The sequence below is a fragment of the Ochotona curzoniae genome, unplaced genomic scaffold, assembly GCF_017591425.1.
Source record: "Ochotona curzoniae isolate NIBS_2020 unplaced genomic scaffold, NIBS_Ocur_1.0 scaffold_1852, whole genome shotgun sequence".
Taxonomy (NCBI): Eukaryota; Metazoa; Chordata; class Mammalia; order Lagomorpha; family Ochotonidae; genus Ochotona; species Ochotona curzoniae.
The window spans coordinates 52,289,059-52,302,652 of NW_024467087.1; the positions used below are offsets into that span (position 1 = coordinate 52,289,059).

General features: G+C 35.8%; 1 protein-coding gene across 1 annotated transcript in view; it reads left to right on the forward strand.

The window, feature by feature from the left end:
* BRWD3 (bromodomain and WD repeat domain containing 3) overlaps nt 1-13,594 on the forward strand; it is a 126,336-nt gene that overhangs the window by 45,587 nt on the left and 67,155 nt on the right. Inside the window, exons 7-12 of the mRNA XM_041000007.1 lie at nt 3,091-3,251; nt 4,892-5,113; nt 8,921-9,021; nt 9,471-9,541; nt 10,446-10,546; nt 12,547-12,587. Coding sequence (XP_040855941.1) covers nt 3,091-3,251; nt 4,892-5,113; nt 8,921-9,021; nt 9,471-9,541; nt 10,446-10,546; nt 12,547-12,587 — 697 coding nt within the window. The remainder of the gene's footprint in view (nt 1-3,090; nt 3,252-4,891; nt 5,114-8,920; nt 9,022-9,470; nt 9,542-10,445; nt 10,547-12,546; nt 12,588-13,594) is intronic.

The window sequence follows — 13,594 nt, forward strand, 5'->3', positions numbered from 1 at the left end:
CCATTTCATTATTTATTTATTTACATGTTGTGCTGCATAACAGGCCAAGAGTGTGTTTTCTGTGGAAGAACACATGAATAATTTCCCTAGTGTTCATTGGAGATTTGCCTGAAAAGCAAATAGATTCAAAACATTCTACAGACCATATTTTGTGACCAAAGTGCTATAAAACTTGAATCCGGCAGTTTAAAAATATGTCGCCAAATCATGTACATTGGATTTGTTTTAATTTTGATTAACTTTTATTAATATAAAAATTACAGATTTCTTTAAGCATTCCTCTTTTGATGGACATCTGGGTTTTTCCATGTCTTTGCTATTGTGCATTGTGTTGCTGTAAATACAGGGTTGCACGTCACTTTCTCATATGCAGATTTCATTTCCTTGGATATATTCCCTTGAGTGCCGTAGCTGGATCATATGGTAGCTCAGTTTTCAGTTGTCTTAGCATTCACCCTACTAACTTCCACGGTGTCTGCATTAGTCTTTCTCCTATGCAGATTTCATTTCCTTTGAGTGTTTTCCGAGGTTATGCAGTAGATCAATGTTCAGTTGTCATATATCTACTCCATGGAATACTACTCAGCCATTAAAAACAATTTGCAACAATATAGTCCCAACTGGAGATGGTTATGCTCAATCAAGTAAGCCAATCCCCAAAAGTCAAATACCGTATGTTCCCTGTGATATAAGGCACCCTTCATGCAAAGTACATGAGAAATATAGAGCTGTAGTATATAGCTCTATACAGACACACATATTTTCATAGATGAACTGCATAATGGAAGCTACCATACTGGGAAGTGAAAATATGTTGCAGTGTGCATCTCTACTCTGAAATAAAAAGAGTTCTTAGTGAAATTAGTATGCTAGATTTTTTTAAACTATCTGCTATACCTCAAATGCCATGATACATTTAAATAGCAGAACTTGACTGTTGTGGAAGGATTATATGATATGAGCAAAAACAGCACAAGGGCAGAATGGGGAGGGGAGATGGCGGTAGTATCCTTATATCTAGAAAACAATATTATGGAAAAAAACAAATTTTAAAAACTGCAGATTTTATATATTTCAAAGAACATAAGGATACTTCCTTTCCTCCCTCAAAAAATGTCTTAAATATCTAGTAAAAATTTGTAGAGACATAAAATAAAGCATAAAGAAAATTTTAATCTTTCAGATAGGAATAAAGAGTCTTAAATATCAAAAAAAAAATATTAAGTACAACCAGTACTTAGTGGATTTAGTATGCTTAAATACATATATTAGATAAAAAGAAAGATGGAAATGTAATGAACTTCAGCATCAATTTTAAGACTTTAGAAACAGAAGGATAGGGCCCAGCACAGTAGCTAGCAGCTGCAGTCCTCGCCTTGCATGTGTAGGGATCCCATGTGGGCATCAGTTCCAATCCCGGCAGCCCCTCTTCCCATCCAGCTCCCTGCTTGTGGCCTGGAAAAGCAGTAGAGGACGGCCCAAAGCTTTGGGACCCTGCACCTGCATGGGAGACCCAGAAGAGCTCCTGCCTCCTGGCTTCAGATTGCCTCAGCTCCGGCCATTGTGGTCACTTGGGGAGTGAACCATCAGAAGAAAGATCTTCCTCTCTGTCTCTCCTCCTTCTCTCTCTCTCTCTCTCTCTCTCTCTCTCTCTCTCTATATATATATATATATATATATATATATATATATATCTACATCTGACTTTGCAATAAAAAATAACTAAATCTTAAAAAATAAAAACAGAATGGTGGCATTTTGCCTAGCACGTAGGGCACCTGCAGTCTTGGTTGCAGTTTGTGTGAATTTAGGAGCTTGGAACATACCTGTGCAAGAATTTTGGTCCTTTCTTAAAGGTGAGGAAGAGTGTATGTTTAAATTATTGATCCAACTTCTTTTTCTGTTTAAAAATTTATTCAGTTGACTCATTTTTTATTGGAAAGGCTTCTTAAGCAATCTAAGGTCCACTAGAATGTGTAATATTTCTTCTGAATTTGCTAATTTAAATTTAGAAAAGGTATGTCTTTCTATCATTTCCATTTTATTAAAAAAAAATTTTTTTTTAATTGGGAAGGCAGTTTTACAGAGAGAAGGAGTGACAGAGAGAAAGGTTTGTCATCTGCCGATTCACTCCCCAAGCAGCCTCAACAACTGGAGCTGAACCGATCTGAAGTCAGGAGCCAAGAACTTCTGGGTTTCCCCATGCGGGTGTAGCGGGTGTAGAGTCCCAAGGCTTTGAGTGGTTCTCTTTTTCCCAGGCCTCAGGCAGGGAGCTGCATGGGAAGTGGAGCAGCCGGGACATGAACTGGTACCTATGTAGGATCCCTGCACTTGCAACGCAAGGGACTTCAGTCACTGAGCCATCCAGGCCTTATAAGCTCCATTTTCAATGTGGACAGAATCCATTTGGAATTAGCAGGGGAACAGAGCAGGCTAATGCTTTATTCTGAGTTCTGAATTTGGGTGTGTGTGTGGGGGGGTTGGTGTTAGGAAGTTAGGTAAGTAGCAGAATGAAAAGAATCCAGCATGTAAAGTAAATTCATAGGAGAGAAAGCCTCAAGTTTATTTGTAACTCAAAAAAGCCTCTGTATTCAGAAATCAAATATGGGAGAACTCGCGATCAAACCTAGAAAGGAGGTTTAAGACCTGCATGGAATCTGTTACCTTCTCTTGTATTACTCTTAAAATATTAAAAGAGTGGCTAGGTACAAGAAGGTAGAACAAGAGCTTCTAAAATTCCCTGCATAATTTTTAAGATGCTTTAGATTTATCTGCATATTTTTTTGGATGTGGTGTTAATTGTAATGTGCCAAAAAAAAAAAAAAAAAGGCTATGGGGAAATATGCTTCAGAAGTTACAGTAAACCAAAGCAGAGTATCAGACATTTGGGACTTCACAGGATATTCCTAGTGTTATTTGTAATTGGTGTGAATTCTTAAAATCATCTTTTTGTAAGGTTTCTCATTGGGTAGAATTGCTATGATGTGTGTGTTTTCGTTTAGTTCCATCTTAATATTCTTGACTTGATTTCTTGAATCAAGATTTGTTTTTTGGTTTAAAAAAAATCAATCTGTTTTTTTTCCCCTCCAGTGAATATCACCTCTGCCAGGCAATTAACCGGATGTAGTCGCTTCAGCCATATTTTTCCTTCGTCTGCTTACCAGCACATTAAGATGCATAAGAGAATTCTGGGGCACTTGTCATCTGTTTACTGTGTAGCATTTGACCGAAGTGGGAGAAGAATTTTTACAGTGAGTTTAACATTTATAATAGCATATTACATTTTTACAATTAAAGCTAGATGTCCATGGCTTTGAATTATGTTTTGTAAGTAATTCATCCATTCTAGACATGAGAAGGTAAGAAAAGAACTAGAAATTGAAAATCATTTTTCAACTATGCAAGTAAATGGGTTGAATATAATGCCTGTTCTCTTGAGAAACTTAATTTACACAACGAAGTCTTAAGATGCCTCATTAAAAGAGGTGGTTGATTTACGTGGAAGAAGTATACTCAGTGTATTTTCATTTTGTTTTAGCAAACATTTATTGGAATGCATTTTCCATGTGTCACCTAGCATAATTGCTGCCAGTTTTCCTTAATTAGTGATTATATCACCGTTTTGATTAGATGTTTTTACTGCACAGTTATTAATAAAGATTATGGATATTCTACGAACCTTTCTTTTATTTTACTACTGGTTGTTTTTGAAACTGATTTTTTTATTATAGACTTTGGGGTACAAAATTGAAGCATAGGTGTATTTGGAAGAAATATTAGTTTCATTGCCTTAGTACTAAATTCAGGTAGAAGTACAAGTAATAGTATGATTTCCTTTTTATACTTATATGCAACAACAAAATAAGTGGTTGTACTTGGAAATGTTATGACCCCTTAGAGATCATTATAGACGTCAATTGATGACTCCATGCCTCTAAATGAAACACCAAGTATTTAGTGTTGATGAGCGTAATGATAATGAAGGTCATCTTATAATAAAAAATTATTAAATAACTTACCAGATTAAAGTAAGATGATGTTTACTTTTTAAAAATTCTTGTGAATTTCTCAGTTGGAATTTCAACATATTTATTTTTTTAATGATAAAGGTCAGGATTTTTGTTGTTGTTGCAAAGTCAGACATACAAAGAGGAGGAGAGGCAGAGAGGAAGATCTTTGGTCTGATGATTCACTCCTCAGGTGGCCATAACGGCCGGAGCTGAGCTGATCCAAAGCCATGGGGCCAGGAGCCTCTTCCGTCTCTCCCAGGCAGATGAAGGGTGCCAAGGCTTTGGGCCGTCCTCGACTGCTTTTCCAGGCCACAAGCAGGGAGCTGGATGGGAAGTGGGGCTGCCAGGATTAGAACCGGCACCCATATGGGATCCTGGTGTGTGCAAGGCGAGGACTTCAGCTGCTAGCTACCGTGCCGGGCCCTGAAATCCAATGTATTTTTACTAGAGATTATGAACAGACTCATCTTTATTGAGAAGGAAATATAGGTGTACTTTAGGTTAATTTCTGAAGTGTTTATAGAAAACTATAAAAGCAGTTCAGAAAGGGCATTAGGCTTAATGAAAGAAAAATGTCAGTGCTTATTGTTAAATAAATGAAAAGTAAGTTTAAAATATTTCTGAGTTTCAGGATTGATAGTATTTGGGGGAATTTACAGATAACATTGTTGGTTTGGAGATTGCCTTGTCAGTGCTTTCTTACTGATGTTGTTTACAAATTGCTACTGAATCTGTGCTGTATATAGAGAAATTGCTGAAAAGGAAAGGCTTAGAGTATTAATGCAAAAATCCCTGTGTCTTTTTTTTTTCTTTTGCTTTTGGATGGCAACAGGGAGCTCGCGAAGTTTTTTGTCATTATACATCTTTTGTCTTTAATATAGGGTTCGGATGACTGTTTGGTCAAAATTTGGGCTACAGATGATGGACGCCTTCTTGCTACACTTCGAGGACACTCTGCTGAAATTTCGGACATGGCTGTTAACTACGAAAACACACTCCTTGCTGCAGGCAGCTGTGATAAAGTTGTGAGAGTGTGGTGTCTTCGAACTTGTGCACCAGTTGCAGTCCTTCAGGGACATTCAGCTTCTATTACTTCCATACAGGTAAGAAAAATGATAAAATATCTTCCATTCATGGAATAAAGGTGAGAATTAGCTCTGTTTTGTGTTTCATTGTATAGATAAAATAGCACAAAGGATGCTAATAGGAGCAGCCTGTCTCGGGAGCTTTGCTCCTACCCTGCAGTTAGGTGTTTTTTGTTAATTCTACTTTAATAGAAATCTGTTCTCTTTAGAAATAGATAAAAGAGTTTTAAAACAGTGCTTCAGTTTTCAGGTGAAACATTATATTATTTGTATTTGAAGAAGGGAGAAAGCTTTCACTAACACCTTAGAACATGTCAATCAAGATAGATTCTTACTTGAATATTGGCGTACTCCCTGTTAATATTTCATGCAGGAGGTTTCCGTCAAATTTAATATGTGTGGTTTAATGTTAATGGAAATCCTTTAAGGTGTCTTTTTTTGGGGGTGTCTTTTTAAAATGTAGATAATTTTTTTTAACCAAATATTGATAGTGCACGTCCTGGATATCTGTAAAGACACCTTGCTTAATAAAACTAAGATGGACTTTTGTCATCTTATTTGTAAGAGAAAAACAGGATTCTTGAGCCTGTAGACTCCTTTTGGAAGAGGTAATTTACTTTTCTTCATTTTTTTGCTTTTTATAAATTTGCTGGCCAGATTTGGAGGTATTATTTTGATAACGCTGTATCTGTCTATAATGAGCCAGTAATAATTGAGTTCAGTGTAATTTGTATTTTAGAGAAAGTCCATGTGCACACAGATCAGTTGAGACGTATTTCGTGGACTTGTTTTACATAGCTGTAACTTGTGTTGCTGCTATCAGCTGACTGAGTACTTCTGGAATTTACAGATGCTGTGGAATTACAGAAAATAATGACTTAGATTATACTGAAAAATGCTTGCTGTTGTCTGGTTCTTTTCTTAAATTTGTTTGACATGTTTTTTCTTTTGTTTATAATTTTGCTACCCCAGAGATCTATGTACCTTTTCTATCAATCTTCCCCGTAGTGATTTCATTAAGTCACATGTTTTGAATTTCATCTGTAGATTGATAACCCTTAAACTTATTTGCACATCTTTGCCCTATCTTGTTTTTTTTTTTTTTTTTAACCTCCCTCCTTGTTTAGTCAACTTCTTACTTGGCATCATCGTAAGGACATTTACTGGACATCTGAAGCTCCACAGGCTCAAGTGGAGCTTAGCTTATTTTCTTAGATCTACCCCTGGGAAAGCTTTCCTCAGATAAACAAATGATAATTTTGTGACTCCAAATTGTGCAGAATAGTCATTCCTAGCTTTCATCTTTTTTGTACTCCATTTCTAACCTTTCGTCCAATCACTTTGCTTCTGCCTTCCAACTGTATTCAAAATCTGGCCAATCCACCTGCCTTGCATCATCACTCTCCTGTGTCAATCCACCGTCATCTGTGGCCAAGAGTATTCCAACACACTTTGAATTGATCTTTTCACTACTTCCCTTTCCTGTCCCTGGCAATGATCTGTTCTCTGCACAGTGAACTGGGTGGCTTTGAAATGGAAGTTAAGTCATATAACTGGGGCTCAGTACTCTGAAGAGCTTCTAATGATAGGACTGACTGAAGCTCCAATTTATGTGCCGGTCATAAGACTGTGCACTCAGCCCCCTTGCTCTATTCGACCACATCTACTTCTGTCTGTTTTTCTCCCTTACTTTTTTTCTCCCTTGCTTTTTCTCCTTACTTTGCTTTAGCTGCTGGTCTCTGCTTATTCTTCTTGCTTTGAACACTGTGGATATACCACTACCTTTCGTCTTGCTTTCTGAAATGATCTTCCCTGGATATTCACATGGACTATTCTCTCATTTTCTAAATGTTTTATACAAATGCCTTCATAGGGAGACCTATTCTGACTACCCTGCCATTCTGCTTGATATTATCCCTGCTACTCTGTCTCTCCTTTTCTGTTTCATTTTTGTTCACAGTAATGTGCATTATTAGACATTTTAGATGCTTTATTATTCATTGCCTTTTCCTATGAATATCATGGTATATTATCCTTCCAGGTTTTTTTCATATTTTAGAAAAATTGAAAAAAATATCTTATTAGTTAGTTCTGAATGTTGTGGTTACAAATTGCTTTTATTTTGTTATCCTGTATTTGCTGAATTTTTGTATGACAGTTGTATATGATTAAATATTAGACACAATTAAAAAATAAGCTCTAACATGAGTTCTGTGATTGATGAATGAAATCAAATGTAATGGGATAATAAAGCTTTCAGTGTTTCATCAAACCTGATAAAATTTATGCACATTCATAGTTTATTTTCTTCTTATTATAGGTCAGATGTGGGACAAGTTTATAGGCCAAAAAGAAAATATGTTATGCTTTTCAGGCCATGCAGTTTCTGTCACAGCTGCTCAACTGTGGACTTCTGGTGTAGGAACAGGCACAGTGCAAAATGACAGCACTCATAAAATTTGATTTATAGAAGCAGATAGCAAGCGGCATTTGGTATATAGTCCATGCTTTGTGTACTTTGTTACAGACAGATGAGTAAGCTTCCTAATGTGAACTTTTCTGTTTCACAAGGGAAAAACACGTGGAGGCATGCTGAGTCCAGATTTATTTACTGCAAAGAAATTACTAATTTATAATGTTAAGAATTTTTGTTTGCGTTCGATTCTACGGTCTTGATGCCTTGTGAATCTAAATAAGAAAATGGAGTAGAAAACTCATAATATCCATAAATGATCATTTTCTGTTGATTGAAGTTCAGTGTATACTGTAATCCTGTGTATTTTGCTAATTAATTATTATCTCATTGTAAATTAGTATTTCCATTTCAGATTTGAAAAATTCATGGATATGCTAAAGATTACTCTTTGATTTTCAACTGTTTCCCATGTTCAGTCATCAGGAGTTCAACTGCTCTCTGATTTTTTTTCTGACACAATGCTAAACTACAAATATTCAAAGAGCCTTGGAGGCCTACCTTGTAAAGACCATGGTGTGTCTTGTATAGTGGGCCTTTAAGGGGCAACTCAGTGTATGTTTTTTCTTTCAAAATTATATCACCAAAGATTTGATCTGTTTTACATTATCCATGAAGATAAATAAAATTGGCTTACACTTCAAAAAGAACAATATTAATATCACATTTCATTACTTTAACTTGTGTATCTCAGGTCACTTCTAGTGTTCTGTCCCTCTGAGCTGTGTAGTTGCTACGTTATGTGTATGTTTAGCACATTTGTAATGGCTTAGCTGGTAATGAGTTTGTAAGTTTATTTATCATTAAAGTGCTCATTTAAAAATAATATCAAATAATTCAAAAATAGTTATTTAGGGGTGAATTGAAATTTTAAAATTTATTTGAAAAAGTGACAAAGAAATATCTTCTGTCTGCTGGTTCATTCGCAAAGTGGCTACAACAGCCCTTCAGAACCAGGCTGAAGCTAGGAGCCAGGGACTCTCCAAGTCTCCTGCCTGGGTTATAGTACAGGCACCCAAGTACTTGGACCCTCTTCTGCTGCTTTTCCCTGGCTGGATTGGAAATGGAGCAGCTGGGGCACAAACTGGTACCCAGCTGGGATGCTGGGATATTGTCCTATGACACAGCATGGACAATAATATTTTATCCAGATTTAAAAATTATTTTTCTGTAGGTTTTGTGATATCCTAAATTTTATGAAGTATTTGTCTAGGAAATGCAACCAATTGAATTTTTTAAGTGATCTAATTTTAATTATATGTACTGAAGTGATAATAGTTTTAAAACATGCTGTTTGAAGTTAGTTTGAAAATGAAAACTTTCCATTTGAATCAGATTTTTTTTCGTTTAAGTTTTGTCCATCAACTAAAGGCACAACCAGATACCTCACTTCTACTGGTGCTGATGGAACAATTTGTTTCTGGCAGTGGCATGTAAAAACAATGAAGTTTAGGTAAGTACAGAAATGGTTTTAAAACATTGAGAAAAACAAAGCATTTGATGACCTCGATTTTTCAGTAGGCCATGTGTGTGTCCATGCCTACTTTAACTGGTAGAGATTTACTATAAAATAATTGTAATATCAATATTGAAGAAATTAGTTTGCATAAAAATTTTATGAGGAATTTCTTGTATTTCATATCTTATTTTGCTAAGACTTTGAACTTTCTACTTTAGTACTAGTAATGATGGTAAGTTTATAAAGCTGATCCATAAATTACATTTAAAAGAGTAAATGAGTTTCTAACTTGAATTATGGGAATAGTGCCTATTGACCACTTCCTGTTAGCTTCCTCTATCATATTTCTGCTAAACTGATCGATATCCTGAAGTGTGCTAGTATTATTGTTCATTACATGAGCATGATGAAAAAATGAAAGCATTTTTTTTTTTTCTCTTTAGAGATCGTCCAGTAAAATTTACTGAGAGATCCAGACCTGGAGTTCAGATATCTTGTTCATCTTTCAGCTCTGGTATGTATAATGTTTTGGGTTACTCAAATATTAAATGACCCAGTTTTTATGAGGAAAGAACTATGTATCTGAGTGTTAATGGGAGTGTACAAAAAGTGGACATGCTAAATTAGATGAGCCTTTTTGAATTGTAAGTAACATGTCTAAGCAGTGAATTTTTCTAGCTAGTTAATTAATATCTTTTTATATAATGCAGAACTTAATTGATAAAAGACAAACAAAAACCCCTGGATCTCAGAGACCCACTAGCAGAAATGTACAGTATTCTCTGACTCCGTTCAATGAAATATCCTGTCCTGATTTTGCAAAACATATGTACATTGACACCATATAAATTGGAAAAGACAATTTTACAGTGTGTGTTCACAGTTTCTTGTTTTTTTTTTTATTGTGGTAAAACATACACAAAATTAGCCATTTGAACTATATTTAAACATATAGTTCTATGTAGTAATATTCACACTGTGCTATATCCATCACTACCATTTATTTTTAGACATTTTTGTTGTTTTGGGAATGATTGAGATCTTACATTTTATCCACCACAGTAGTCATTATAAAGAGAATTCTGGATAAAAGTCACCTTAAAAGTAATATTGAAATGTTGTATGTACATCATAGAGAGATGAATTCAATTCCTCAAGGCCTTGGCCTTCAATACTTGTGATTCATAAGTCTGCATTTACCACGCATGTGGTATATTTTATTAGTTAAAGGAAATATCTATCTAAAGTATTCCTTTTCTGAAATTTTGCACTATTTTCTCTGAAAAGTAGGTATGTAAAAGAACACAATCTGTGTTGCCTGAAGGCTTCCTAATATCCTAAGCTACTAATAACTAATGAAGCAATCCGAGGGTTTGCAAGCTCCATGGTACTCTGTTTTCCTTGTTTTACTTTTCCAGGTGGTATGTTCATTACAACAGGTAGCACTGACCATGTGATTAGAATATATTATCTGGGTTCTGACACCCCTGAGAAAATTGCTGAACTAGAATCACATACGGTAAGAACAAAACGAGAAACCTAAATATGTTAATACCTTTGGAAAGTTGGCTTTATTTTTGCACTGTACCCTATTTTACTGTATGTTTGTACTATAGCTTTTATGGCAAGATATATTTTTAGTAATAAAGATAGTATGAGGTTCTGGATTTATTGTTTTTAATTTTTAAATATGTGTTCTTTAGATTTTCATGAAATATGCATGTATCTACATAACTATTATATGTATCCCCACACATGTGCTATAGGCATGGTTTTTCAAAATCCTCTGTTTAACCTGTATTTTAATTATAATCAAATTTTAAAAGATTTTTGTATTTTGATAATAAATTTATTTTATTTTTGTTGGTGTTTACATAATGAAGAAGGACACATTCCCATGTGGACCACTGATTAGGGTGGGGAGGGTCGAGGCAATGGGGTGAAGCAGATGAGACAATTCTTTCCAATCTCCTGTTTTCTGTGGAAAGTGGACAGAGTAGGGGAGAGGGCTGCTCCCAGCAACCTAATGCATCAGTAAACAGGGATGGGGATAGCCATCTGATGTCATCCCAGGGTCCCCAATGTGGAGCATGCTCCAAGGGTCAAGTGGTTTTGATGGTTCTGAGGTGCTGTTGATTTCGTTGCTCCAAGGTTGAGGAAATCCTTCCAAGGTCCATTGGCTGATACAGTCCACCTTTGAATCTCCACTTGCCCAGATACTTGCTGTAAAAGCTTGGCCAGGAGAGCTGTCAACTAATGTAAAGATTATTTATTTTGAAAGGCTCAGTTATACACACACAAACTGACTGAAATAGCCAGAGCTGGGCTGCCATGAATCTGAGAGAGAGCCAGGAGCTTATCCCGTATAGCTGCAGGAGCCCATGGACTTGCCCGTGGACAGCCATCCTCTGCTGCTTTTCCAGGCCAGTAGCAGAGAACTAGATTTGTGTAAAGTAGAGCAGCCGGGATGTGAACTGGCTGGGCCAGACCAAAGCCAGAAGCTTTTTTCAGGTATTCCCACATGGGTCCCAGGGGCCTAAGCATTTGAGCCATCTTCCACTGCTTTTCCAAGGCACATTAGCAAGGAACTGGATCAGAAGCAGAGTAGCTGGGGCAAGAACCCGTGCCCACACACTATTGCAGGCAGTGAGTGGCTTAACTGAGTATACTACATTAATAGTCCCAAAAGTTATTTGTGCTGAATTTAGTTTATTGATCTTCATGTGATGTTTTTGATGCAACAAAGGCTCATAAAGTCTTAATTCCCCTTAGTTATCAGTAACAATTTTATGTACAAGAAAGTGTATGATTGGGGTGAAAGCCATTGCTGGCTGACACTTGTCCTTTTGGTCTATCCCAAGTTGCCATTTTCAGGAGGATGTGAGCATTGTTGTTTAGTTATATCCCTTTGTACCTTTGATGAAGGTCTTTCTTTTATCCACTGAATAATTCTTTGCTTTTGTATGTGGAAGTATTTTGTTTCTGTTCTGTGTTCTTTTATGTGCTTCATTGTCAAAGTTACGCAGTCGGTAATTTAAAATACTGAGCTTTACCAAGTCTTAATATTATTGTTATTTTTTACACTTAATTTGAAATAGTGTTGGTATACATTAGTAATGTAAAAAAAATTCCCTAAAATATTTTAAAAGATGCTTTATGAGTTGCAGAATTGTATTTATTTCAAATTACTGTGAGTATCCTGCCCTAGTTAATAGTTTCAAGTGTCATTAGTTTTTTCTTTTAGAAAACTAGGGGGTTAAATTTTAGTTTTATTTATTTGTAATTGTTTTAATTTTTTAAGCAGTTTCAGTGTAGTTCATAGATACTATTCTGAGAATGTGATATTCCCTTTCTCCCTCCTTCGTCTCGTCTCTCACCCTACCATTTAATTTTTCCTTAAAAGTAGATTAAAAATTTTCCCCCTTGATGTTTGTGTATGAATTTTAGGGCAAGAGCATTGTACCCCATCTTATTTAAATAAGTTCATTTTAACCAAAAATCTATTGTTTTATATCTTAGGACAAAGTTGTTGCTGTTCAGTTCTGTAACAATGGAGACAGGTAACTATTTAGTACATCTGGTAATTTACATGTTTAATTGCTAGTTGCTCAGAAGTAGCTACCTCAGCTGTCGACATCTTAATTTCTGTCCACTTTTGTCCAAAGCTCTTTTCTGTTTGGAAAATATCCTTACCCTTCTAGCTCATCTAAGCAGTAACCAATCATCGATCAGTTCTTCCTTTCTAAATGCTTACTTTTATTTCACTCATTTTGTTCTTTCCATTCCGTTTCTGTTGCTACCCACGTTAGTCAAGGATTCTAGTATTTGGTCTGTCAGTCCCTTCCAGATCTATGTGGTTCTGTTCAGAAATCTTCAGGTTATCTGCTGTATCTCTGGAGTAGAATGCAGATTTTGGGGGGGGAGGGGCGGTGGAGAGTATAGAACCTGACATTCAGAGTTTCCCACAAATTGACTTTGACCCACATTCTTTTCTCATTCTCTATTTCCTGTATAAATCTTTAGATTCTGGCCTAATTGATTTACTGATATTGTCGCTGTCATCTGTATATATTATCTCATCATTCCTTTGCTTATACTTTTGCTCAGCATTTCTACCCAGAAATGCCATTTTTAAAAATCTTCCTTTAATCTTTTATTCCTGCATCCTCCCTCTCATTTTCCCCTCTACTTTCCTCCCTTGTATCTAATTCTTCTCTTCTTTGAAGGGCCATGCGCTGACTTAAATGTTTTCTGAATGTTCTAGCTTTTAGCTATTGGCTTTCTCTGAACATTTGTTTATTCTCTCTACTACTCGTGTGATACATATCCTCCTCTATGTTTGTAAATTCAGAAATCATATATCGATATCTGTGCACCTTCTAAAATGTATCATGCTAAGGTTGTAATTTGCTCTGCTGTAAAAGCTGACCTAGAATAAATTTAAGACCGTAGCTAGTTTAGCATAAATTTGTATCCTTATGTGTATAGGAACTTTATCTGGATATATTACTTTAAAATGATTTGTTCTTAAATATTTTTGGACTTTGGGTGATTTTAATGATTAATT